At 46.0% G+C, this 27,416-nt stretch overlaps 1 protein-coding gene across 1 annotated transcript; it reads left to right on the top strand.

The window, feature by feature from the left end:
• Positions 1-149: 149 nt before the first annotated feature.
• Positions 150-24,299, top strand: LOC133128994 (uncharacterized). Its single transcript, XM_061242799.1, has 11 exons — positions 150-897; positions 3,885-3,980; positions 4,066-4,296; positions 11,388-11,592; positions 12,030-12,538; positions 16,449-16,871; positions 20,322-20,417; positions 20,503-20,733; positions 21,691-21,700; positions 22,942-23,082; positions 23,501-24,299. Exons 1-11 carry the CDS (start codon positions 493-495, stop codon positions 24,022-24,024), a joined length of 2,871 nt encoding a protein of 956 aa, XP_061098783.1. The 5' UTR covers positions 150-492; the 3' UTR covers positions 24,025-24,299.
• The last annotated feature ends 3,117 nt before the right edge of the window (positions 24,300-27,416 follow it).

Below are 27,416 nucleotides of genomic sequence, written 5' to 3'. Positions count from 1 at the left end.
CAGCATCTGTGTGTGCATCATGTTTGTAAGGGAGGATGTGTGCTTTAGTTTATCTGGGGAATGAGACTCCATTTTGATGAACACATGAGAGAGAACTGACAGAATCTGAAGAACAGGGCTTGTGGAAACCTGCTGGCAGATAAGCCGTTCAGACCTCAGTGATGCAATGCTGCCAACTGCAGGAAATGGTGTCTCTATAATTGGGTGCGTTTCACATGAAGAGGGACATACAGTTTCTCATGCTAAGACGAAGCTTTGGAACTGGGGATCTCATTATATGTTTTCTACTGTATATTTTCCAGAAATGAAGGAACTTATAAGCTCATAAACATAATTACTTATAGATAACTTATACAGGAACAAAAACAGACTGAGAAACAGAAATTTAAAGACATTTATTATTTTTACCTGCTGCTTGTGTAACAGCAGGAAGTGAAATTGAACTACAGATTTAGCAGGAGCCATTACTGAGCTCAGAACAGACGGGATAGAATGGCGTCTGGACCTTCTCTCCTGGAAGAGGACCTCTCCTGTCCTGTGTGCTCTGAAATCTTCAGGGATCCTGTTGTCCTGAGATGCAGTCACAGCTTCTGTGAGGCCTGTCTGCAGCATTGGTGGAGAGAGAAAGGATCTCAGGAGTGCCCAGTTTGCAGGAGAAGAGCTTCTATGGATCCACCTCTCCCTAGCCTGTCTCTGAGGAATGCCTGTGAGTCATTCTTAAAGGAGAGAAGTCAGAGAGCTGAAGCAGGATCTGAAGGGCTCTGCAGTCTGCACAGTGAGAAACTCAAACTCTTCTGTTTGGAGGATCAAATACCTGTCTGTAATATCTGTCAAACTTCAAAAAACCATGAAAACCACAAATTTCGACCAGTTCAGGAGGCTGCAGAAGAAAATAAGGTAACTGTCTCATAATATGATTTAGATTTAAATGACTTCTATAATTTACAAATTTCACTTACATTTTAATTTAAGTTAAGCTTTGTAGTGCTGTCATCTACAGGCCCTTGGAATATTGAATCTTAATATTTTTCATGATTGTGAATTTCTAATGAAGTAGTTATTGTATTTCCAAAGGGTTATAACCTCAAAAGGAGCCATTTTAGTTCTCAGGCCTGACTGCAGTTTGAGCTCCTCACTACGTATCACATGACTGACAGAGAGACAGGAGGGAGGGGCAGGAGTGTGGAGACATTCTCAGAGCTGTGTTAGAGAGCAGTGCTCAGCATGGGACAGGAGGGGTCAAAGTTCATGGTCAGATATACATTCAGGTGATCACTGACCTCTACATCAGCTTGTTAATGCAAATATTGAATCAGCCAATCATGTGGCAGCAATTGAATGAATGAAGGAATGCAGACATGGTCAAGAGGTGCCGCTGTTATTCAGACCAAATGTCAGAATGGGGAAGAAATGTGATCTAAGTGACTTTGACGTGGAATGATTCTTGGTGCCAGACAGAGTGGTTCAAGTGTCTCAGAAACTGCTGATCTCTTGGGATTTTCACACACATCAGTCTCTAGTGTTTGCAGAGAATGGCGCAAAAAAACAAAAAAATCCAGTGAGCAGCAGTTCTGCAGACAGAAACACCTTGTTAATTAGAGACAAGAATGGCCAGACTGGTCAAAGCTGACAGGAAGGTGACAGTAATGCAAATAACCACACATTACAACAGTGGTATGCAGAAGAGCATCTCTGAACACACAACGCATCAAACCTCTAACTGGATAGGCTACAGCAGCAGAAGTCTAAGAAACAAGGCTAATAAATACCTAATAAAGTGCTCACTGAGTGTATGTGGCCTTACAGGGCAGGTCACTGCGTCATAAAGAGACTAAACACTACATTAAACTTGGAACAATTTCATTTACACATTCCTGGACCTTAGACTCTCCGACAGAATATCTGTGCAGTAATTTGCTGTAATCATTCCTGTTGTAGGAGGGGGGCAAAGTGTGACGACCATCTGTGAGGAGCCTGGGAGCTGGGGGTTGACTCTGCCATTTGTGAGGCGGGGGTTCTGGTGCGTGTCAAAAGGGACAAAGGACAATACTGTTTGAAGTACCTTTTGAGGAGTTCCAGACCAGTGACGCCAAGAGGATAAAGAATAGATATATGGTGGGTGGATGAGCGGTTCCCGGGCAATTAGGCCATGTGGGCCATTAAAACTCCTGGGAAAAGGATGTGCCTAAAAACTTATGACCCCACACCTGGTCACTTCCAGGGGGAAAGACTCCGGGCAGTACCACAGTGCCCTCCTTTGGGCACTGCTGTCATTACCCCAGGGACTACTCTCTTGGATGAAAACCTCAAAACTGTTGTTTAGATGGTCAATAGACCCGGTAAAATATTGTAAACATTGCCCATGTGATCCTGGTTGTATTGCATTATGCCCAGTGTTGTAATAACAGGAATTACATGTAAAATGGATACACAGGAGGGAGGTTTCATGATAACTGCACCATAACAAAACATTAGGATAATCTGTTTGGTATGGATGTGATCCAGTAAAATCAAGGAATCAGATGAGATACATTTCATACCAAATGGATTTTAATAAACCATAGTTTCAATAACTCAAGGGAAAACCTACACGTCCTCTCTTGGTAATCATCTAATTTTCCTACACAACAACCCCCAACGGTGGGGGTCTAAATTCCAGATTCGACAACCCCACCAGGCTAATTTATGGCACTGCCGCCTGGATCAAACACATGATTTGGCATAAAAGCCAGGGAGACGAGCCTATCAGGGAAGATCGCACTCGATTTCCCACACTGTGCATATTCTGTATATGTGTGTAGCGAAAGCAGGCTGGGTAAGATTCTTTACTCTATACTTTTTATTTTCAATTTGTCTAATTGTAATTGACTGATATTCTACGTTAACTGCCTACCTGTCTGCAAATAAACCATTTTGCTTGTAACTTGCGTGATCTCCATGACTCTAATTCACCTTGTACCTTTTCAGCCTAAATTACAACTGAAATACTCAGGGGGAAATGGTGGCCAAAAGACCGACCGATCGGCGGGGCGGTACACCTGTGATAGTTCTAAGTTGTGAGGCCAGCAATTTCTGTCCCTTAAAGGGTCGGGCGACGCAAGGCTCCTGTAATCTGGTGCGAAGGGAACCCATGGGCGTTACGCCGGTTCCTACCAAATTAGCTCTAAGGAGCCCAGACAATGCTACGCCGACCTGGGCTCGCAAATATCATGGCAGGTTTGCATGTATTGTGTTGATTGGACCCTCAGCCTCTGAGTTCTCCACCGAACTGAGATTTCAGCAGTAATGCTAATCCCGGGAGCATCTATTGAGTAATGGTGGCGCAGGTACGAGTCGAGTGTAATCACTCCCGAGGTCTGCGTAAGTTACAAACCCAAATTTCTAAATTATATCTTAAATGGAGTCAGATCAACGAGTGGAACGAGAGTAACCACTAAGCTTTCAAAACGGCCCCGTTTACGAACGGAGAATATTAGGAATATTACTGATCTGTTTCAGGCCAGTTGTAAGCGGGATATGGGGCAGGTCAATCCATATCCGACCCGTGGCAACAGACCCAGTATATTCCTAAACATAATTGTGCTCTGTTCGTGTGCGGAGTTTGATATTTAAAAATCTTTCATTCAACAGCCAGGAAAGAACACGTCGTCCCTTCACCTCCAGCTATTCCCTCATTGGTCTAGCTGTGCAGGTTCTACACTGTTTACCTGTCATAGAATCAATGCACAGATATGTATGTGTCAATTAACACATTGTTTTTACACAAGTTGTGACCTGAGTCTCCATTCTGGCTCCTCTCTGTCTGAACTGGCGCTCTTGTGCTGTCTGTGTACGCAGTGAAGTTTACTGTCTGTCTGTTGTCGGACTCTGTCATTTCTTTCCAGGAGAAACTCAGTACTGCGCTGGCTCCACTGCAGAAGAAGCTAAAAGCCTTTAATGCAGTGAAACTAATCTGTGATCAAACAGCAGAACACATCAAGGTACTGTACTGAGGCCTTTAAATCACAGTGTTGAAAATGCAGCACTGGATTGTGCTGAAATGATGGTGAATAATGTTTATTCCAGAGTCAGGCCCAGCACACAGAGAGACAGATAAAGATGGAGTTTGAGAAACTTCAGCAGTTCCTAAAAGATGAAGAGGCAGCCAGGATCACTGCACTGAGGGAGGAAGAGGAGCAGAAGAGTCAGAAGATGAAGGAGAAGATTGAGAAGATGACAGAAAAGATATCATCCCTTTCAGAACAGATCAGAACCATAGAACAGGAGCTGGGAGCTGAAGACGTCTCATTCCTGCAGGTAAGACCCGTTCACTCTGTGTCTGTGGGACTCTTTTCAGACGGCTGTTAATGCTGACGCACATTCATTTATACAATATAGTATTCTCCAAGCTACCTTTTCATGTAACTTGCAAATATCTCTTCAAAACTTTATCCAGCAGGATAATTATTGACTTGCAGGGAAAGTGTTTTTGTCCAATTTAGATCAGTGAACATCCACACACTGGACACATGTATAACAGGGTTAGCCCTTTCATGCATGGTGGTGTCCAGTACAGTGGACAGATATTTAGAAGCCATTTGTAATAATTTAGTTTGTGTTTACATGCCCAAACCACCAGTAGTTGCACCCATTCGAGTCTTAATAAAATGTGATATGATTCCTGTCCTTATGTATCATTGTCTGTTTGAGCTATGGCATCATACGTTCAAAATGGCCAAGGAAAGTGGAGAACCACCATGAATCTGAGCTAAATTGGGCGGCCGGTAGTGTAGTGGTTAAGGTATATGGCTGGGTCACGCGAGGTCAGTGGTTCGATCCCCAGTGTAACCACGATAAGATCAGCACAGCCATTGAGCCCTTGAGCAAGGCCCTTAACCCTGCATTGCTCCAGGGGAGGATTGTCTCCTAGTCTAATCAACTGCACTTCCCTCTGGATAAGAGCCTCTGCCAAATGCCATTAATGTCAACCTTTCTATTCTAAGCTTCTTCTTCTTTCGTGTAACATCAGAGGTCCAACTCGATGTCGTGCAGCCATGCCCTTGTCTCTGGTCCTACGTCATAGAGGCTGGCTTCCGAGGGTGGTCTGTATAGGGGGCAGGTGGTAATTATGTGTTCGGCAGTCTGCTCAGGCTCGCCGCACTCGCAAGCAGCGCTGTCTGCCAGGCCCCACTTCTTCATAGACGGTTTAAAGCGACCGACCCCAGTTCGTAGACGGTTCAATAAGGTCCATTGCCGGCGTGGTAGGTCATCTCCTCCTATGGCACCACCTCCCGGGTCCCAGATGTAGCCGTGGATGCGGGTGGGCCCGGCCATCTCCCACTCCTGCTTCCAAGCTGCCACCATCCATGCATTTCAGGATAGGTCTTGTTGCCGCCTTGTTGTAGGGGTGGCGGTACTTGAGTCTACTTGGAGGCGCTGCTGTCGTTGTGGTGTTATGCAGGATGTGCCAGTCGTGTTTCTGTGCCTTTCTTGCCAGTGCGAGGGTGGCAGCCTCCCGCCGGAGACCGGCCGGAGCGATTCCCGCAAGGACTGGCAAGAGGAAGACAGGGGTAGGTTTCAGGCATCCAGTTATGATCCGGAGGGTGTTGTTAATAGCCACATCCACCTTTCTCGCATGCGGGCTCCTGCTCCAAGCTGGGGCGCAGTATTCCGCTGCAGAAAAGACCAGGGCCTGGGTAAATATACGTAGCGTCTTAGCGGAGGCTCCCCAGGTCGTGCTGGCGAGGCGACGGATCAACGAGACCCTTGAAGTTACCTTGGCCTTAACTTCTTCAAGATGTTGTTTGAAGGACAGTGTCCGATCCAGACGCACGCCGAGGAACTTCGGGGCTTGCTGAAACTCCCGGCGTTTGTTGTCGATGCGCACCTCCAGTTCCCTCTTAGCTTCCCTGTTGCTGCGATGGTATGCTGCTGTTACTGTCTTACCGATGCTGAGCTGTAGACGCCACCTCCGAAGGTAGGCTACCAGGGTACCCATGTCTTGGTTAAGGCCATCCTTCCATGTTGGTCATCTTAGCATGATGGCAAGGTCGTCTGCGTAGCCATACTTTCTAGATGCTATATCCGGTAGATCATGGATGTAAATGTTAAACAACATCGGCGAGAGAACCGACCCCTGCGGGACACCATTCCTCAGTCTTCTGAGCCTGCTGCGCTGGCCATCGCTGGTCTGTAGGACGAAGCTGCGGTTTGACAGCATCTCCATGATGAACTTCACCATATGCCGATCCGGGATTGTCCTCAATAGCTTCAGGTGTAATCCATGGTGCCAGACGGTGTCGTATGCGGCAGTCAGATCCAGGTATACTACCCCAGCTTTCTCATTGTCCTGGAAGCTGTCTTCGATGTCTTGTGAAAGTGGTGTTACCTGGTCCACTGTTGACCTACCACGGCGGAAACCGGCTTGTTCCCGTGGGAGCTGTGGGTCCACCACTGGGTCGATGCGGCTATGGATCATTCTCTCCAAGATCTTAAATGGGACACAGAGTAGCGAGATGGGTCTATAGGCCTTGGGGTCTTCTGCAGGTTTATTCGGCTTTGGCAGGGCTATGACGGAGGCACAACGCCAGGTCTTTGGGAGCTTGCACCTCCGGTAGCATGACGAGAGGAATGCACAGAGCCAGCCAGATGTTGTTGTGCTCTGGTGGGTGATGAACTCTGGGTGGATATTGTCACGGCCCGGAGATTTGCCCGGCTTGAGCTTACTTGTGGCCTCACTGAGTTCGTCCGCTGTAAAATCTCCTGAGAGGTTGGAGGCGCTGGCCGCCCTAGACAGGGAAGACACCTCACATGATGTCAGGCGGGCGAAGTCTTTGTCTGCATCCGGGAAGCTGCCATTCCTCAGGAGCTGGGATGCGATGGCGTCTGCTGTGACCGGACACCTGTGGGGCGTTGTATTTCTGCCTGATAGCTGATTGATAGTCTGCCACACCTTACGACTAGAGTGGGTAAAGTCGATTGATTCAACAACTTCATTCCATCTGGCCCTACGGGTGACGTCCAGCCTCTGGAGCAGTGCCGCTGCAGTCACGTCCACCTCTTCCCTGGAGCTAGCCTGCTGGTGGTCACGCAGGAGGCGGCTGCACTCCTCGTCCCAGCCCGGGATGTAGTTCCTGTTGTAACGACGTGGGATAGTCCTCTTTGCCGCACCCAGAAGGACCCCGCAGTAGGCTGCATAGGCAGTGTCCACGTCGGCTGTCTCTGGGTCCGGCAGGCTAGCTGACCTTTTTTCTGTCTCCTCCACAAAAGACTCCCAGTTGGCCTTCTGGAAATTCCATCTTTTGACAGGTTTCCCTGTGACCGGTTGCACCAGTGATGGGACTTTAATGATGGACGGTCCGTGGTGTGAGCGGGGGAACCGGTCCAGGACGCGTCTCTCCGGTTTTGGGTCATTGCTGTGGCACACGGCGAAGGCCAGGTCTGGGTTGGTAAAGGTATTCCAGCGTGCAGAGAAGAAACTTGGAGGCTTGGAACTTGGAACAGCAGCAGAGCATCGGTGTTGGAGGCCCATTCGCTCAATGCCACTCCGTTAGGTGTTGTGTGGTTGTAACCCCAGTCTGTGTGTTGACAATTGAAGTCACCTGCATAGATGGCGGGTGCAGTTACGGACGGGAGTGACAACGCAGGCAGCTTGGATGGTGGGGGCTTGTATACGTTGATGACTGATGTTTCCTGGATTATGGTAACCAGCCACTCGATGTTAGAGCCTGGTGGGGATTGGCTACTGGCTGACCAGCTTAGTTCAGTCCTGACGAAGGTTGCCACACCATGTTGCTTACTGTGGATGGACCCAGCGAGATGGAACCCAGGCATCTTGAGGATGTTATCATCTGTGCAGTGTGTCTCCTGCAGGAGCACAACCGCTGCCCCGTTGGAATCAGCCAGGTGACATACAACCTCAAGTTTGGTGGTGGTAAGGCCCTCGACATTGAGTTGGAGCACTGGCAGGCCACGGTTTTCGACGGTCGGGATGACTGCCCGTCCTGAATGGGACGCTCCACCGTACCTTGGCCTGCCAGCTCGATGTTTGATTGGCGACATTTGTTTCGCAAATTTCGCAAGTTGGTCTTGCACCATCTCTTGCGACTTACAGAGAAGGCCACGTGAAGGCTGTCGTCTTCTTCCCCTTCTAAGCTATGCAGATAGGTCAAAAAAATTTCCTCAGTTAAATAAGTTGTGAATGAAAAAGCATCTGTCCACTGTAGTGGACATTGTTTGTTAAAGGGGACATTCTGCATATTAGGCCTATTTGTCCCTGCATCTGTATTTTGCAGGTTTTACTCAAAGTAGTGATAATTATTCACTTGGATGTTTTATTTAACCAAACTTGTGCTGTGTTTGTCATTTGACTGGGTTCAGCTGTAGTTATATTGTTCATACATTTATGTATTATAGGCTTATGTGAGGTTGAGGAGCATGGGGTTTGTGTGTGTGTTTGTGTGTGAGTGATGATGTAGCCTGTCTGTGTATGTGTGTGTGTGTGTGTGTGTGTGTTCGTGTGTGTGTGTGTATGTGTGTATGTATGTGTGTGTGTGTGTGTGTGTGTGTGTGTGTGTGTGTGTGTGTGAGTGTGAGTGTGTGTATGTATGTATGTGTGTTTGGGTGTGTGTGTGTGTTTGTGGTTAATACACAGTAACAATGTCTTCCTAAAGTAAGTAAATACAAAAATATTATATTACATTACATATGGTATTTACAAAGCTAATGCACTGCAAGAATGCCATTGTATTGTAAAGGGCTACCCTATCCAACATCAACACATGATATATTATATTACAGTTTTTAGGACCTGATATGTAAAGTTACTTAAAGATATTAATGTGGTGTCCAACGCAGTGTTCGAGGACTGAGTTTTCGCTACAGTGATAATGCAGGGGTTTTTTTTATTCTTTACACATGTTTTCTGAAACCATACCTCAAGTTCTGAAAACTCTAAACAAAAACTGCAATACCATTAACCATGCTGGAAAAACTCCACAAATCTCTGGCTAAATTAAACTTTTCTGTTGAAACCATATTCCCACTTCTCCAAATCAAATTTGTGTGAAAATGACACACACATGCATCGTGAATAAACCTCACTTATTGAACACAGATTTGCTAAATGAATAAACCTCACTTATTGAACACAGATTTGCTAAATTAATAAACCTCACTTATTGAACACAGATTTGCTAAATGAATAAACGTTACTTATTGAACACAGATTTGCTAAATGAATAAACCTCACTTATTGAACACAGATTTTCTAAATGAATAAACCTTACTTATTGAACACAGATTTGCTAAATGAATAAACGTTACTTATTGAACACAGATTTGCTAAATGAAAAACACGATTATGAATAGTTTTACTTATCAGTGGGCTTACGCCTTCTGCATTTTCAGTGTTGCTCATACAAGCTATGGACAGTAGCTGATTGTTTTATACAGTATTTTATCATTTACTACAGTAACATGTTCTACAAACACACCAAAAAAATAACAAAATCTTTTTTTTCCCAAAAGTAATGAAAACCTTTCAACACATGCTCTTGGTGTTCAAGGTGTTCTCTACAAATACTTTATACAGTAGGCTAAATTATAACATCATAATGAATCATAATGAAAGAAAAACACATTTTGGCTGCATCCTGTCGTTCGTTCTGTCTGGCCACAGAATCTCATCCACATCACAGGTGATGTTTCCCTGGCCAGGCAGTGGAAGGTATCTCCTGGCATGAGGTACCCAACCCTGGAGTGTTTCTGTAGGAACACCACCACATACCTCCTCCTTTGTCTTTAGAAGGGGCATCTCTGTGTGGATTCTGGTCCTAGACTTTCCATCACCATGCAGAGAAATGTTCTTCCATTAGATGGTGAATATGGTGGGAGACACATGTTGGAAAATCCAGGGTGGGCAAGGAAGCAGTTATGGACCAGAGCAGCCCGGTGGAAACTAACGTTGTCCCAGATGATAACCCACGTGGGCTGCTCTGGCTCATCTGTGCTGGTGGAGTCATGATGTTGTGGAGGGTGGCCAAAAGGTGATCAGATGGGCAGTATTGTAGGGTCCAGGGTTGGCATGGTGTTGGAGAACTCCTACCCCTCCTCCATCTCTTACTCTGACTCTCACTGCAGCTTTGGCATCCATTGTTCACCAATACAGCAGAGCATACGTATCTGTGGCCCTTTTATTCATGTGTAAGTTGTGATTTACATATCTGTGGCCCTTTTATTCATGTGTAAGTTGTGATTTACATATCTGTGGCCCTTTTATTCATGTGTAAGTTGTGATTTACGTATCTGTGGCCCTTTTATTCATGTGTAAGTTCTGCTTTACATATCTGTGGCCCTTTTATGCATGTGTAAGTTGTGATTTACGTATCTGTGGCCCTTTTATTCATGTGTAAGTTGTGATTTACGTATCTGTGGCCCTTTCATGCATGTGTAAGTTGTGATTTACATATCTGTGGCCCTTTTATTCATGTGTAAGTTGTGATTTACGTATCTGTGGCCCTTTCATGCATGTGTAAGTTGTGATTTACGTATCTGTGGCCCTTTTATTCATGTGTAAGTTGTGATTTACGTATCTGTGGCCCTTTCATGCATGTGTAAGTTGTGATTTATGTATCTGTGGCCCTTTTATTCATGTGTAAGTTGTGATTTACGTATCTGTGGCCCTTTTATTCATGTGTAAGTTGTGATTTATGTGACGAGTGTCTAAACTGGTGAGGAGGTAATTTGGCCAGATGGTCATTTGTGTTTAGCATTTTGAAAAGTACTGCTTTCCATGTGAATACAAGAAATTACATTCATGAGAATTGTGCCGAAAGTAGAGAATTGTGTGGAAAGCTTTTCAAAAAGTGTGATTTGAGTGGATTTGTGTTCTGAGTCGAAACTTAGAGAATGTGCTTAATATTTGCAGAAATGGTATAGGCGTTTGATACATCAATGTAATGTCCCAGTGTTTGTGTGTAGAAATGTGAAAAAATCTCTCTTTATTTCAGAAGTACAAGGACACACAAAACAGGTAAACAAACTCTCATCAGATTAAATATCAAAAGTAGTTTATTAGCCTTTTGCGTTCTATCAGTAAGGAACTGTGGAATGTGTTAGAAATGCCTCTTTCTGTGATAATTACTGCTGACTATGGAAGAACATTGAAATTATTAAAGTAAGTAAAAAACTATTTCCATCTAGTATGACCCCCCCCCCCCCCCCTCCTGTGAGTGTGTGTCCCTCAGTGGGGTCAGGCTGTGAGTGTGTGTCTCTCAGTGGGGTCAGGCTGTGAGTGTGTGTCTCTCAGTGGGGCTGTAGTATGTGTTTCTCAGTGGGGCTGTGAGTGTGTGTCTCTCAGTGAGGCTGTGTGGCAGAATGCTGGGAGGGATGGAGCCATTTTCTTACAGAATGAAGATCTGATGTTGCTGCTGATAATCTTCTACGGTAATGAAGCCACGCCCACAGCACAAGTGACTCCTGAATATTATTGCAGAGCCCAGTGCACCCTGGGGGATCCAGAGAAGGTCTCAGGAGCGCTGATTGATGTGGCCAAGCACCTGGGCAATCTGAAGTACAGAGTGTGGAAGAAGATGCTGGGGACTGTTCAATACAGTGAGTACTGGGGGCAGGGAGCTCCACATTGTCACTGTACAGGGGGAATCTTCAGCATGCTTTCCACAAGCTGATGAAGCCAGTCAGAGTCATATTGGTCCTGTCTGTGTAAGAGCCCTGGAGTGAAGAGACTGAGCACCAGTCCTTAATGTCACTGATGCTCATAATAAAATGCTGCTTTAAGAGTGATACTGTATTTAAGGGGAAGGACAGGAGCTACACAAACACTGACAGGCTTTGCTCCCTCTTACAGGGATTATACAGTGTGTGACTTATCAAATATTAATATCTTCTAGTTCTGGTGCTTCTCTCACACTTGTATCTGAGGCTATAATGTTGTTCTTGTGAAACCCAGTTTATATCATTAGGAACCCATTGTGTCTGACGGTTTCCCTTTGTGCAGATCAGTGCTGACGTCTCATTCTCTGTCCCTTCAGCTCCTGTGACTCTGGACCCAAACACAGCACATCCACTCCTCTCACTGTCTGAGGATCTGACCAGTGTGAGATACAGTGATGAGAAACAGCAGGTTCCTGCTAATCCAGAGAGATGTGTTGGGCGGTTGTGTGTGCTGGGCTCTGAGGGATTCAGCTCAGGGAGACACTGTTGGGATGTAGAAGTGGGGGGTGTGGCCTGGATGGTGGGTGTGGTTAAAGAGTCCTTCAGCAGGAAAGGGGTCTTCATTCTGAGCCCAGTAGGAGGAGTGTGGGGTATAGAGCTGACCAGTGGGGAATACAGAGCCATGACCTCCCCACCTACAGTCCTCACTGTACAGAGGGAACTCCAGAGGGTCAGAGTGCAGCTGGACTGGGACAGGGGGAAGGTGTCATTCTTTGACCCCAGTGACAACACTCCTCTCTACATTTTTAAACACTCCTTCACTGAGAGACTGTTTCCTTTCTTTAGTACTCTGGGGACTGTGCGGATCTGTCCACTGAAGGTGTCTGTACGTGTAAAATAGCAATGTGGGATTGTTGGTAAACATCAGCAGAAGTCAAAGGACTGTATTTATTCAACTCAGAGCGGGTTGACATGAAATGTCATGAACAAAAGGACATAATTAACAAAATATGGTCTATTATCTGAAATGTAAATACAAACATTATAAAGTGCTTGATGATAAATGTCTGATCTCTCTGATATAACCTCACAATGTTATTACTGAGTAATTACTGTGGTACATGGTGGTATTGTAAGTACACTGGTGTGTGTGTAATGAGTTGGGGTGTAATAAATACACCAGTGGAATCACTCCAGAGTGCTGCTCTTTTCCTGACCCATCAACAGTGTGTCTCCCAGGTGTGTGATGAGGTAAGTCTCTCTCTCTCCAGTGCAGTATGAACGCAGACAGACAAATACGCCCCTTAAACGCTGGGTTTGGGTTCATTTCACACTCACTTGAGCTGATCTGAGATCAGTTGAGAAACGCAGATAAGCCCAGTGCCCCAGATGGCTCTGTGAACTCAGAGAGTGAAGGAAATGTCTGAGGTCATACTCACTCTGTCCACTAGAGGGCGACTGAAGCTCTGCTGAGGTGCTGGATGAGGCCCTGGCTCCACCAGGTGTGTGGAGTGAGAGAGCGCTAGGGCTCCTCTCTCTGGTTCCACCAGGTGTGTGGAGTGAGAGAGCACTAGGGTTCCTCTCTCTGGCTCCACCAGGTGTGTGGAGTGAGAGAGCACTAGGGCTCCTCTCTCTGGCTCCACCAGGTGTGTGGAGTGAGAGAGCACTAGGGCTCCTCTCTCTGGCTCCACCAGGTGTGTGGAGTGACAGAGCACTAGGGCTCCTCTCTCTGGCTCCACCAGGTGTGTGGAGTGACAGAGCACTAGGGCTCCTCTCTCTGGCTCCACCAGGTGTGTGGAGTGAGAGAGCACTAGGGCTCCTCTCTCTGGCTCCACCAGGTGTGTGGAGTGAGAGAGCACTAGGGCTCCTCTCTCTGGCTCCACCAGGTGTGTGGAGTGAGAGAGCACTAGGGCTCCTCTCTCTGGCTCCACCAGGTGTGTGGAGTGAGAGAGCACTAGGGCTCCTCTCTCTGACTCCACCAGGTGTGTGGAGTGACAGAGCACTAGGGCTCCTCTCTCTGGCTCCACCAGGTGTGTGGAGTGAGAGAGCGCTAGGGTTCCTCTCTCTGGCTCCACCCATCGACTAGCAGAGGGGCTTCAGCTCACCACAGTGCCCTGAGTACAGAGGAGAGACAGAGTCTCAGAGCTCTGCAGGGTGATCAGAGCTTTCCACTGCTGACCTGCCCCATGGACCCGCACTGCATCCTCACAGACACGGTCCTACAGAAATACAGCTGGAGTGTAACTTTCAATTCATTTCACTTCAAACATCATGATGGAATATTTCTTTTTTCTAATTCACAAAACTTATTTCATGAAAAATAATAAAGAGAAAATTCCAGAAAGAATCATCCAGTGGTTTATTTGCCCAGGCTGAGCCACCATCCCCAAATTCCCCCAGGAAGAGCCCCCCTATCCTGGCACAAGGACTGCTGGAGCACTGCTGTTTTTGTGAGAATACAGTCATGTGAATTAGCATGTAGGGGCAGTTGTGTGTCAGTGTGCTCGTCCTGATCACAACTTGCACCCCGTGCTTTTCTCCCGGTGTCTCTGAGCAGCCCAACATTAGGAACCTCCACCATGCTTCATTCTTGTACCGCTCTCCAGCCCTTCAGCGAACAAACTGCCTTCTGCTACAGCCAAATATTTCACCTTTTGACTCATCAGTCCAGAGAACCTGCTGCCATTTTCCCGCACCCCAGTGTTTTTGTGCATAGTTGAGTCGCTTGGCCTTGTTTCCACGTCGGAGGTATGACATTTTGGCCACAATTCTTCCATGAAGACCACATCTGACCAGACTTCTCTGCACAGTAGATGGGTGTACCTGGGTCCCACTGGTTTCTGCCAATTCTGAGCTGATGGCACTGCTGGACATCTTCCGATTGTGAAGGGAAGTAAGCATGATGTCTTTCATCTGCTGCACTAAGTTTCCTTGGTCGAACACTGCGGCTACGTCCTCAACGTTGCCCGTTTCTTTGTGCTTCTTCAACACAGCTTGAACAGCACATCTGGAAACCTCTCTTTGCCTTGAAAGTTCTGCCTGGGAGAGACCTGGCTGTTGCAGTATAACTACCGTGTGACTTATTGCTGTGCTCAATCTTGCCATGGTGTATGACATGATTTTGGCTGTTCCTCGCCCAGTTTTAACCCTCCTACACAGCTGTTTCTGTTTCAGTTAATGATTGTGTTTCAACCTACATATTAAATTGATGATCATTAGCTCCTGTTTGGTATAATTGGTTAATCACACACATGACTATATGCCTACAAAACCCCTGACTTTGTACAAGTGTACCGAGAAGAATTGATGCTGGTTTGAATGCAAAGGGTGGTCACACCCTTTCTTACTTTACAGCATTAACTAAATATTAGTTCAGTAATTCAAAATGAAGTTAAATCTTGAAAGATTTCTACAGTTTAAACAGTTTGAAGAAAGTTTGGAGAGACAAATGTTGACACGCTGTTTTTTTTTTTTTTAACAGATTAATATTCCTTTTCTTTGCTTCCTGTAAAAGAATAACACAGACTTGATCAAATTTATGCTTTGATTTGGAATTGAATGTGTAATGTTTCCACTACATTTGAAATATTGAACTAAAAGCTATTAAAGAATATTTGTACTTCATTCGCTTTTTTTAACGCACTGCTATTTATTTGAACACAACTGTAGCTGCACAGTCCTTATGCAGCTGCACAGTCCTTATGAAGCAAGAAACAGCCTGGAGGCCTGCTGAGTGAAAAGGGTGAACGGTACTCAAAGCCCCACAAGCACAGCTCTCTCCATTAGCTTCATCAGTGCTGTAGATGAGCTATTCTAAAGCACAGATCTCTCCATTAGCTTCATCAGTGCTGTAGATGAGCTATTCTAAAGCACAGCTCTCTCCATTAGCTTCATCAGTGCTGTAGATGAGCTATTCTAAAGCACAGCTCTCTCCATTAGCTTCATCAGTGCTGTAGATGAGCTATTCTAAAGCACAGCTCTCTCCATTAGCTTCATCAGCGCTGTAGATGAGCTCTTCTAAAGCACAGCTCTCTCCATTAGCTTCATCAGCGCTGTAGATGAGCTATTCTAAAGCACAGCTCTCTCCATTAGCTTCATCAGCGCTGTAGATGAGCTATTCTAAAGCACAGCTCTCTCCATTAGCTTCATCAGCGCTGTAGATGAGCTATTCTAAAGCACAGCTCTCTCCATTAGCTTCATCAGCGCTGTAGATGAGCTATTCTAAAGCACAGCTCTCTCCATTAGCTTCATCAGCGCTGTAGATGAGCTATTCTAAAGCACAGCTCTCTCCATTAGCTTCATCAGTGACGATATTATGAAGAGGAATGGATTGTGGACTCCAGCTCTGCATCTGTGTGTGAATCATGTTTGTAAGGGAGGGTGTGTACTTGAGTTTATCTGGGAAATGAGACTCCATTTTGATGAACACATGAGAGCTGCTGCTGCTGGCAGATAAGCCGTTCAGACCTCAGTGATGCATTGCTGCCAACTGCAGGAAATGGTGTCTCTATAATTGGGTGCATCTCACATGAAGAGGGACATACAGTTTCTCATGCTAAGACGAAGCTTTGGAACTGGGGATCTCATGATATGTTTTCTACTGTATATTTTCCAGAAATTAAGGAACTTATTAGCTCATAAACATAATTGCTTATAGATAACTTAGACTATAGATACAGGAACAAAAACAGACTGAGAAACAGAAATTTAAAGACATTTATTATTTTTACCTGCTGCTTGTGTAACAGCAGGAAGTGAAATTGAACTACAGATTTAGCAGAAGCCATTACTGAGCTCAGAACAGACGGGACAGAATGGCGTCTGGACCTTCTCTCCTGGAAGAGGACCTCTCCTGTCCTGTGTGCTCTGAAATCTTCAGGGATCCTGTTGTCCTGAGATGCAGTCACAGCTTCTGTAAGGCCTGTCTGCAGCATTGGTGGAGAGACAAGGGATCTCAGGAGTGCCCAGTTTGCAGAAGAAGAGCTTCTATGGATCCACCTCTCCCTAGCCTGTCTCTGAGGAATGCCTGTGAGTCGTTCTTAAAGGAGAGAAGTCAGAGAGCTGAAGCAGGATCTGAAGTGCTCTGCAGTCTGCACAGTGAGAAACTCAAACTCTTCTGTTTGGAGGATCAAATACCTGTCTGCTTTGTCTGTCAAACTTCAAAAAAACATGAAAACCACAAATTTCGACCAGTTCAGGAGGCTGCAGAAGAAAATAAGGTAACTGTCTCATGAAATTACTTTTATAATTTACAAATTTCACTTACATTTTAATTTAAATTAAGCTTTGTAGTGCTGTCATCTACAGGGCCTTGGAACTAAAAATATATATATATTTGTGCTGGAAATATAATTAATATTGAATCTTAATATTTTTCATGATTGTGAATTTCTAATGAAGTAGTTATTGTATTTCCAAAGGGTTATAATCTCAAAAGGATCCATTTTAGTTCTCAGGCCTGACTGCAGTTTAAGCTCCTCACTACGTATCACATGACTGACATGGAGACAGGAGGGAGGGGCAGGAGTGTGGAGACATTCTCAGAGCTGTGTTAGGGAGCAGTGCTCAGCATGGGACAGGAGGGGTCAAAGTTCATGGTCAGATATACATTCAAGTGATCACTGACCTCTACATCAGCTTGTTAATGCAAATATTTAATCAGCCAATCATGTCGCAGCAATTGAATGAATGAAGGAATGCAGACATGGTCAAGAGGTGCAGCTGTTTTTCAGACCAAATGTCAGAATGGGGAAGAAATGTGATCTAAGTGACTTTTGTAAGCCAGTCATAAGTAACATTTGGTCTCATGCGCTGGTCAGCTTGCTGACTTCCCTCTCCTGGAGCATACATTGTTAGCCCCCACCGTTGGCACACATGCCTGTGGGGGAGAGCTAGAGAAGGATTCTTAGAGGCACCTTCTTAGGCCCTGGGGGCCCCCCTTTTCTCACATTCCTACAGGATTTGAGTACAGGAGTACTGGAGAGGGCATAAAGATGTTTCATGATAATCCCAGGTCAGAATATAGTGATGTTTGGTGTTATTCTGATTGGTTCAGTGTGACTGGTGTAATGGTCTAGTTTTTGTAACAGTCTACCTTTGATAGCATAACCATTCAGGAGCCGAGGGGAAACTGGGCAAAAGTTGTCTCTGTAGAAGCCATGTGTTTTAGCCCCCTGCCTGGTGGGCCTGGCTGTAAATTATAGATGGGTGACTCACTTTTAGGGTCAAGGCCTGGATTTCGGAGATAAGGAGAAGAAACCAAACAGTCTGGGATGTCTCCTTTCCTTTCATTCACCCAAATCAGGTTTATCCAAAAGGTATATTACCATGAGAGTTGGGGAGTTAAGATGTATGAGTGGTCCAAGGCCAGTTGGGTCATGGGAAAAGAATCCTCCCGAACATTGGTGACCTCCCTGTGACCCCATACCTGGTCACTTCCAAGGGGGAAGACTCCGGACAATGCCACAGTATATTCAATATTCAAAACATTGCCCATGTGATCCTTGTATTATTGCATTAAGTCTTATGTAATGGTAACAGGAATTGCATGTAAAATGGATAATCAGGAGGGAAGTTTCATGATAACTGCAACATAATGAAACATAAGGGTAATCTGTTTGGTATGGATGTGATCTGATAAAATCAAGGAATCGGATGAGATACATTTCATACCAAATGGAATTTAATAAACTATAGTTTCAGTATCCCAAGGGAAAACCTACACGTCCTCTCCTGGTAATCATCTCATTTTCCCTACTGAACAACCCCCAACGGTGGGGGTCTAAATTCCAGATTTGACCACCCCTCCGGGTTGATTTATGGCACTGCCGCCTGGTTCCAAACGTATGATTTGGCATAAAAGCAAGGGAGACAGACCAATCTGGGAAGATCGTATTCGACTTCCCACACAACATGTCTTGTGTATGTATGTATGTATGTATGTGTAGCAGTGGAAGATCGTATTCGACTTCCCACACAGCATATTGCACGTGTATGTAAGTATCAGGAAGATCGTATTCGACTTTCCATACGGCATATTCTATTTTTTTTGTAGTCCAAGCAGGCTAGGTATGATTATTTACTCTATTTCTATTCTTAATTTGTGTATTTTATACTTGATTGTGATATTCTAAAGCTAATAACCTACCTGTCTGCGAATAAACTATTTTGTTTGGAACTTGCGTGATCTCCATGACTCAAATTCATCTTGTACCTTTTCAGCCTAAGTTACAACTGAAATACTCAGGGGGAAATGGTGGCCAAAGACCGACCGATCGGCGGGGCGGTACACCTGTGGTAGTTCTAAGCTGTGCGGCCAGCAATTTCTGTCCCTTAAAGGGTCGGGGGACGCACGGCTCTTGTGATTTGGTGCGAAGGGAACCCTTGGGCGTTATAGCGCCGGTTCCTGCCAAATTAGCTCTAAGGAGCCCAGTTAATGCTACGCCGACCTGGGCTCGCAACTATCATGGCAGGTTTGCATGTATTGTGTTGACTGGACCCTCAGCCTCTGAGTTCTCCACCGAACTGAGATTTCAGCAGTAATGCTAATCCCGGGAGCATCTATTGAGTAATGGTGGCGCAGGTACAAGTCGAATGTAATCACTCCCGAGGTCCGCGTAAGTTGCAAACCCAAATTTCTAAATTATATTTTAAATGGAGTCAGATAAACGAGTAAAACTATAGTAACCACTAAGCGTACAATACGGCCCCGTTTGAGAACAGAGAATATTAAGAATTGTACTGATCCGTTTCTGGCCAGCTATAAGCGGGATATGGGGCAGGTCAATCCATATCCGACCCATGGCAACGGACCCAGTATATTCTTAAACATAATTGTGCTCTGTTCTTGTACGGAGGATAATAATTAACCCAACTAATGTTCTCCCAGCAACGCCAGAAGGACAAGCACGCAAAACCCCCTTCGGCCCCCGCTAAATTCCGTCATTGGGTTAGCTGTGGGGTTTTACACTTTGACGTGGAATGATTCTTGGTGCCAGACAGAGTGGTTCAAGTATCTGAGAAACTGCTGATCTCTTGGGATTTTCACACACATCAGTCTCTAGTGTTTGCAGAGAATGGCGCGAAAAACCAAAAAAATCCAGTGAGCAGCAGTTCTGCAGAAAGAAGCACCTTGTTAATTAGAGACAAGAATGGCCAGACTGGTCAAAGCTGACAGGAAGGTGACAGTAATGCAAATAACCACACATTACAACAGTGGTATGCAGAAGAGCATCTCTGAACACACAACGCATCAAACCTCTAACTGGATAGGCTACAGCAGCAGAAGTCTAAGAAACAAGTCTAATAAATACCTAATAAAGTGCTCACTGAGTGTATGTGGCCTTACAGGGCAGGTCATTGTGTCATAAAGAGACTAAACACTACATGAAACTTGGAACAATTTAATTTACACATTCCTGGACCTTAGACCCTTCAACAGAATATCTGTGCAGTAATTTGCTGTAGTCATTCCTGTTTACCTGTCATAGAATCAATGCACAGATATGTATGTGTCAATTAACACATTGTTTTTACACAAGTTGTGACCTGAGTCTCCATTCTGGCTCATCTCTGTCTGAACAGGGGCTCTTGTGCTGTCTGTGTAGGCAGTGAAGTTTACTGTCTGTCTGTTTCCTCAGTAAAGTGTGGATTCTGTCATTTCTTTCCAGGAGAAACTCAGGACTGCACTGGCTCCACTGCAGACGAAGCTAAAAGCCTTCACTGCAATGAAACTACTCTGTGATCAAACAGCAGAGCACATCAAGGTACTGTACTGAGGCCTTTAAATCACAGTGTTGAAAATGCAGCACTGGATTGTGCTGAAATGATGGTGAATAATGTTTATTCCAGAGCCAGGCCCAGCACACAGAGAGACAGATAAAGATGGAGTTTGAGAAACTTCAGCAGTTCCTAAAAGATGAAGAGGCAGCCAGGATCACTGCACTGAGGGATGAAGAGGAGCAGAAGAGTCAGATGATGAAGGAGAAGATTGAGAAGATGACAGAAGAGATATCATCCCTCTCAGAACAGATCAGAGTCATAAAACAGGAGCTGGGAGCTGAAGACGTCTCATTCCTGCAGGTAAGACCCGTTCACCCTGTGTCTGTGGGACTCTATACAGACTGCTGTTAATGCTGACGCACATTCATTTATACAATATAGTATCAAAGCCCCCTTTTCATGTAACTTCCAAATATCTCTTCAAAACTTTATCCAGCAGGATAAATTTAGATCAGTGAACATCCACACACTGGACACATGTATAACAGTGTTAACCCTTTCATACAACATCCACACACTGGACACATGTATAACAGGGTTAGCCCTTTCATGCATGTTGTCCACTACAGTGGACAGATATTTAGAAGCCATTTGTAATAATTTAGTTTGTGTTTACATGCCCAAGCCAGCAGTGGTTGCACCCTCTCGAGTCTTAATAAAATGTGATATGATTCCTGTCCTTATGTATCATTGTCTGTTTGAGCTATGACATCATACGTTCAAAATGACACAGGAAAGTGGAGAAACACCATGAATCTGAGCTAAATCGGGCAGCCGGTAGTGTAGTGGTTAAGGTACATGCCTGGGTCACGCGAGGTCAGTGGTTCTGCATCCTGTCGTTTGTTCTGTCTGGCCACAGAACCTCATCCACATCACAGGTGATGGTTCCCTGGCCAGGCAGTGGAAGGTATCTCCTGGCAGGAGGTATCCAACCCTGGAGTGCTTCTGTAGGAACACCACCACATACCTCCTCCTTTGTCTTTAGAAGGGGCATCTCTGTGTGGATTCTGGTCCTAAACTTTCCATCACCAGGCAGATAAACGTTCTTCCATTAGATGGTGAATATGGTGGGAGACACATGTTGGAAAATCCAGGGTGGGTAAGGAAGCCGTTGTGGACCAGAGCAGCCCGGTGGAAACTAACGTTGTCCCAGATGATAACCCACGTGGGCTGCTCTGGCTCATCTGTGCTGGTGGAGTCATGATGTTGTGGAGGGTGGCCAAAAGGTGATCAGATGGGCAGTATTGTAGGGTCCAGGGTTGGCCTGGTGTTGGAGAACTCCTACCCCTCCTCCATCTCTTACTCTGACTCTCACTGCAGCTTTGGCATCCATTGTTCACCAATACAGCAGAGCATACGTATCTGTGGCCCTTTCATGCATGTGTAAGTTGTGATTTACATATCTGTGGCCCTTTTATTCATGTGTAAGTTGTGATTTACGTATCTGTGGCCATTTTATTCATGTGTAAGTTGTGATTTATGTATCTGTGGCCCTTTTATTCATGTGTAAGTTGTGATTTACATATCTGTGGCCCTTTTATTCATGTGTAAGTTGTGATTTACATATCTGTGGCCCTTTTATTCATGTGTAAGTTGTGATTTATGTGACAAGTGTCTAAACTGGTGAGGAGGTAATTTGGCCAGATGGTCATTTGTGTTCAGCATTTTGAATAGTAGTGCTTTCCATGTGAAAGAAATTACATTCATGAGAATTGTGCCAGAAGTAGAGAATTGTGTGTAAAGTTTTTCAAAAAGTGTGATTTGAGTGGATTTGTGCTCTGAGTGGAAACTCAGAGAATGTGTTTAATATTTGCAGAAATGGTTTAGAGGTTTGATACATCAATGTAAGCTCCCAGTGTTTGTGTGTAGAAATGTGAAAAAATCTGAAACACTCTCTTTATTTCAGAAGTACAAGGACACACAAAACAGGTAAACAAACTCTCATCAGATTAAGTAGTTTATTAGCCTTTAGCGTTCTATCAGTGAGGAACTGTGGAATGTGTTAGAAATGCCTCTTTCTGTAATAATTACCGCTGACTATGGAAGAACATTGAAATTATTAAAGTAATAAAATGAATACTATTTCCATCTAGTATGAACCCCATCTAGATGTGAGTGTGTGTCTCTCAGTGGGGCTGTGAGTGTGTGTCTCTCAGTGGGGCTGTGAGTGTGTGTCTCTCAGTGGGGCTGTGAGTGTGTGTCTCTCAGTGGGGCTGTGAGTGTGTGTCTCTCAGTGGGGTCAGGCTGTGAGTGTGTGTCCCTCAGTGGGGCTGTGAGTGTGTATCTCTCAGTGGGAATGTGAGTGTGTGTATCTCAGCAGGGCTGTGAGTGTGTGTCTCTCAGTGGGGCTGTGAGTGTGTGTCTCTCAGTGGGGCTGTGAGTGTGTGTTTCTCAGTGGGGCTGTGTGGCAGAACGCTGGGAGGGATGGAGCCATTTTCTTACAGAATGAAGATCTGATGTTGCTGCTGATAATCTTCTATGGTAATGAAGCCACACCAACAGCACAAGTGACTCCTGAATATTATTGCAGAGCCCAGTGCACACTGGGGGATCCAGAGAAGGTCTCAGGAGCGCTGATTGATGTGGCCAAGCACCTGGGCAATCTGAAGTACAGAGTGTGGGAGAAGATGCTGGGGACTGTTCAATACAGTGAGTACTGGGGGCAGGGAGCTCCACATTGTCACTGTACAGGGGGAATCTTCAGCATCCTTTCCACAAGCTGATGAAGCCAGTCAGAGTCATATTGGTCCTGTCTGTGTAAGAGCCCTGGAGTGAAGAGACTGAGCACCAGTCCTTAATCTCACTGATGCTCATAATAAAATGCTGCTTTAAGAGTGATACTGTATTTCAGGGGAAGGACAGGAGCTACACAAACACTGACAGGCTTTCATCCCTTTTACAGGGATTGTGAAATATTATCCTTTTGTTCTGGTGCTTCTCTCACACTTGTATCTGAGGCTATAATGTTGTTTTTGTGAAACCCAGTTTATATCATTAGGACCCCTTTGTGTCTGACGGTTTCCCTTTGTGCAGATCAGTGCTGACGTCTCATTCTCTGTTCCTTCAGTTCCTGTGACTCTGGACCCAAACACAGCACATCCACTCCTCTCACTGTCTGAGGATCTGACCAGTGTGAGACGCAGTGATGAGAGACAGCAGGTTCCTGATAATCCAGAGAGATTTGATATGTGGTGTTGGGTGCTAGGCTCTGAGGGATTCAGCTCAGGGAGACACTGCTGGGATGTAGAAGTGGGGGGTGTGGCCTGGATGGTGGGTGTGGTTAGAGAGTCCATCGGCAGAAAAGGGGATGTGGCTCTGAACCCAGCAGGAGGAGTGTGGGGTATAGGGCTGATCAGTGGGAAATACACAGCACTGACCTCCCCACTTACAGTCCTCACTGTGCAGAGGAAACTCCAGAGGGTCAGAGTGCAGCTGGACTGGGACAGGGGGAAGGTGTCATTCTCTGACCCCAGTGACAACACACCTCTCTACACTTTTAAACACTCCTTCACTGAGAGACTGTTTCCTTTCTTTTTTACTCTGAAGACTCTGCGGATCTGTCCACTGGAGGTGTTTGTAAGTGTTAAATAGCAATGTGGGATTGTGGGTAAACATCAGTTGAAGTAAAATGACTTTATTTATGAAACTCCAAGCAGGTTTACTACAGACATGAACAAAATATTTTCTATTATCTGAAATGTAAATACAAACATTCTAAAGTGCTTGATGACAAATGTCTGATCTCTCTGATATAACCTCACAGTGTTATTACTGAGTGATTACTGTGGTACATGGTGGTATTGTAAGTACACTGGTGTGTGTAATGAGTTGGGGTGTAATAAATAAACCAGTGGAATGACTCCAGAGTGCTGCTCTTTTCCTGACCTGTCACCAGTGTGTCTCCCAGGTGTGTGATGAGGTAAGTCTCTCTCTCCAGTGCAGTATGAACGCAGACAGAGACAAATACGCCCCTGAAACGCTGGGTTTGGGTTCATTCCACACTCACTTGAGCTGATCTGAGATCAGTTGAGAAACACAGATAAGCCCAGTGCCCCCAGATGGCTCTGTGAACTCAGAGAGTGAAGGAAATGTCTGAGGTCATACTCACTCTGTCCACTAGAGGGCGACTGAAGCTCTGCTGAGGTGCTGGATGAGGCCCTGGCTCCACCAGGTGTGTGGAGTGAGAGAGCGCTGGGGCTCCTCTCTCTGGCTCCACCAGGTGTGTGGAGTGAGAGAGCACTAGGGCTCCTCTCTCTGGCTCCACCAGGTGTGTGGAGTGAGACAGCACTAGGGCTCCTCTCTCTGGCTCCACCAGGTGTGTGGAGTGACAGAACACTAGGGTTCCTCTCTCTGGCTCCACCAGGTGTGTGGAGTGACAGAGCACTAGGGCTCCTCTCTCTGGCTCCACCAGGTGTGTGGAGTGAGAGAGCACTAGGGCTCCTCTCTCTGGCTCCACCAGGTGTGTGGAGTGACAGAGCACTAGGGCTCCTCTCTCTGGCTCCACCAGGTGTGTGGAGTGAGACAGCACTAAGGTTCCTCTCACCTGCTGCTCTCAGCAGTGGGCCGGTTTGGGTTTATTAAAGTCAGGTTTGTGAGCTGTAGGCCAGAGATCAGCCCCTTTTAGTTTGAAGATTCTGTGCTGAAGCTTTGAGAAACAGTGCTGAGATTTGTAATTTTATCAGGTTTATTACGGGTCTGAAAAATGGCTGTGGTATGTGCTTCCAAGCCTGTTTGTGAGACACAGTTATAGAGTAATGACCTGTCAGTGTGAGCTTTGTCCTTCAGACTGTGACAGGTTTGTGAAACCCATCGACTAGCAGAGGGGCTTCAGCTCACCACAGTGCCCTGAGTACAGAGGAGAGACAGAGTCTCAGAGCTCTGCAGGGTGCTGTAGATGAGCTATTCTAAAGCACAGCTCTCTCCATTAGCTTCATCAGTGCTGTTCATGAGCTATTCAGAAGCACAGCTCTCTCCATTAGCTTCATCAGCGCTGTAGATGAGCTATTCTAAAGCACAGCTCTCTCCATTAGCTTCATCAGCGCTGTAGATGAGCTATTCTAAAGCACAGCTCTCTCCATTAGCTTCATCAGCGCTGTAGATGAGCTATTCTAAAGCACAGCTCTCTCCATTAGCTTCATCAGCGCTGTAGATGAGCTATTCTGAAGCACAGGTCTCTCCATTAGCTTCATCAGCGCTGTAGATGAGCTATTCTAAAGCACAGCTCTCTCCATTAGCTTCATCAGCGCTGTAGATGAGCTATTCAGAAGCACAGCTCTCTCCATTAGCTTCATCAGTGCTGTAGATGAGCTATTCAGAAGCACAGTTCTATAATCTTGATAAGCGATGATATAAAGATGAATGGAATTGAAGAACACGGGAGAGAGAACAGAAGCTGAAGAACAGGGCTGGTGTAAATGTGAAGAAGGAGGTAACATTTCTCACACACAGATGCTTTAGTTATATTGAGAAAGAGGGGGGGAGAGGGAGAGAGAGAGAGAGGGAGAGGGAGAGAGAGGGAGAGAGATAGAGGGGGAATCAGAGAGAGAAGGAGGGAGAGAGAGATGGAGGGAGGAAGAGAGAGGGAGGGAGAGAGAGAGGGGGAGAGGGGGAGTGAGAGAGAGAAGGGGAGAGGGGGAGGGAGAGGGGGAAGGATAGAGAGGGAGGGAGAGGGGGGAGGGAGAGGGAGATGGGGAGATTGGGAGGGGGAGAGAGAGAAAGAGATGGAGGGGGAGTCAGAGAGAGAGGGAGGGAGAGAGAGAGGGAGGGAGGAAGAGAGAGGGAGGGAGAGAGAGAGGGAGGGAGGAAGAGAGATGGAGGGGGAGTCGGAGAGAGAGAGGGAGAGAGAGGGGGAGAGTGAGAAGAGGGAGAGAGCAGGAGGAAGAGAGGGAGGAGAAAGAGAGGGAGAGGGAGGGATGTGGAGAGAGAGACACAAGAGAGAGGAAAAGAGGGGGGAGGGAGAGAGAGAGCGAGACGATAGGAAAATAAACTTCTAGAAAGAGTCGTATTGTGTGCATGTGCGTGCGTCTGTGTGTGTGTGTGTGTGTGTGTGTGTCTGTAGTATTTGATTATTGAACCTGAAAAGACTTCTCGTAAATGCGTGTGTGTGTGTGTGTGTGGGTGTGTATTTGTGTGTTTGTGTGTGTGTGTGTGTGTGTGTGTGTGTGAGTGTGTGAGTGTGTGTGTGTGTGTGCGTGCATGTGTGTGTGTGTGCGTATGTGGGTACAGATCTCCCAAACTTCAGCTGATCACGAAGAAGCCTGAGAAGCAGTTCCCAACCACAGAAAATAAAGAAAATAGAAGAAGACTTACTGAATAAAGCTCTTTAAATTGATCAAATGCCAAATGCCCCTTCAACACTAATATCTAACCAATGCCTTGTCACTCATAATAATGAACAAATGCCTCTTTAGTAATAAAGAAACTGAAATAAAAACAGTCTCCAAGGCCCCCTAAGAAGCAGCTCATCTGGAGTGAAGCTTTGACTGCAGAGTTTAGGGCAGAATGCAGCCAGCTCTCATGCCTCTCTCCAGCATCAGGTGCTGAGCCTGGTAGAGAGCGGAGGACAGTGTTTATCACGCAGCTCTTTCCACTGAGGACCTGCCCTGGGACAGCCTGGCGTGTGCGTGTGTTCTGGAAACGCCTGCTGATTGTGGCGGCTGTATCTGTAGCGGCAACAACCCCATCCACCAGTCTTCGTGGTCAACCTCAGGAAGCAATCGTGTGTTTCCAAAATAACTCAGGCACGGGACCCGTGAGGTCCAAACCGGGCGGGTCCCGTGGCTCAGTGACCCGTCTGATGACCCACGGGCGACCTGCCCTGAGCCTGGGTGCCGTGGCAGAGCCTGCACCTCGGTCAGAAGAAGTCTTTATCCCCAGCCTCAGTGCAGGTAATGGGGGAGTGTGATGTTGAGGGACAGACGCCAGAGTCTCTCGGATCTCTCTCTGCGGGTGTGTGTGTGTGTGCGTGTGTGTGCGTGTGTGTG

Source organism: Conger conger, chromosome 5, assembly GCF_963514075.1.
Source record: "Conger conger chromosome 5, fConCon1.1, whole genome shotgun sequence".
Lineage (NCBI taxonomy): Eukaryota > Metazoa > Chordata > Actinopteri > Anguilliformes > Congridae > Conger > Conger conger.
This window is presented reverse-complemented; position numbering and strand designations above follow the sequence as displayed.

Coding starts and splice junctions, on each gene's coding strand:
- LOC133128994 (XM_061242799.1), top strand. CDS start 493: ATGGCGTCTGGACCTTCTCTCCTGGAAGAGGACCTCTCCTGTCCTGTG. Junction 11,593..12,029: donor GCTGGGGACTGTTCAATACA/GTGAGTACTGGG, acceptor CTGTCCCTTCAG/CTCCTGTGACTCTGGACCCA. Junction 16,872..20,321: donor AGGCTGCAGAAGAAAATAAG/GTAACTGTCTCA, acceptor ATTTCTTTCCAG/GAGAAACTCAGGACTGCACT.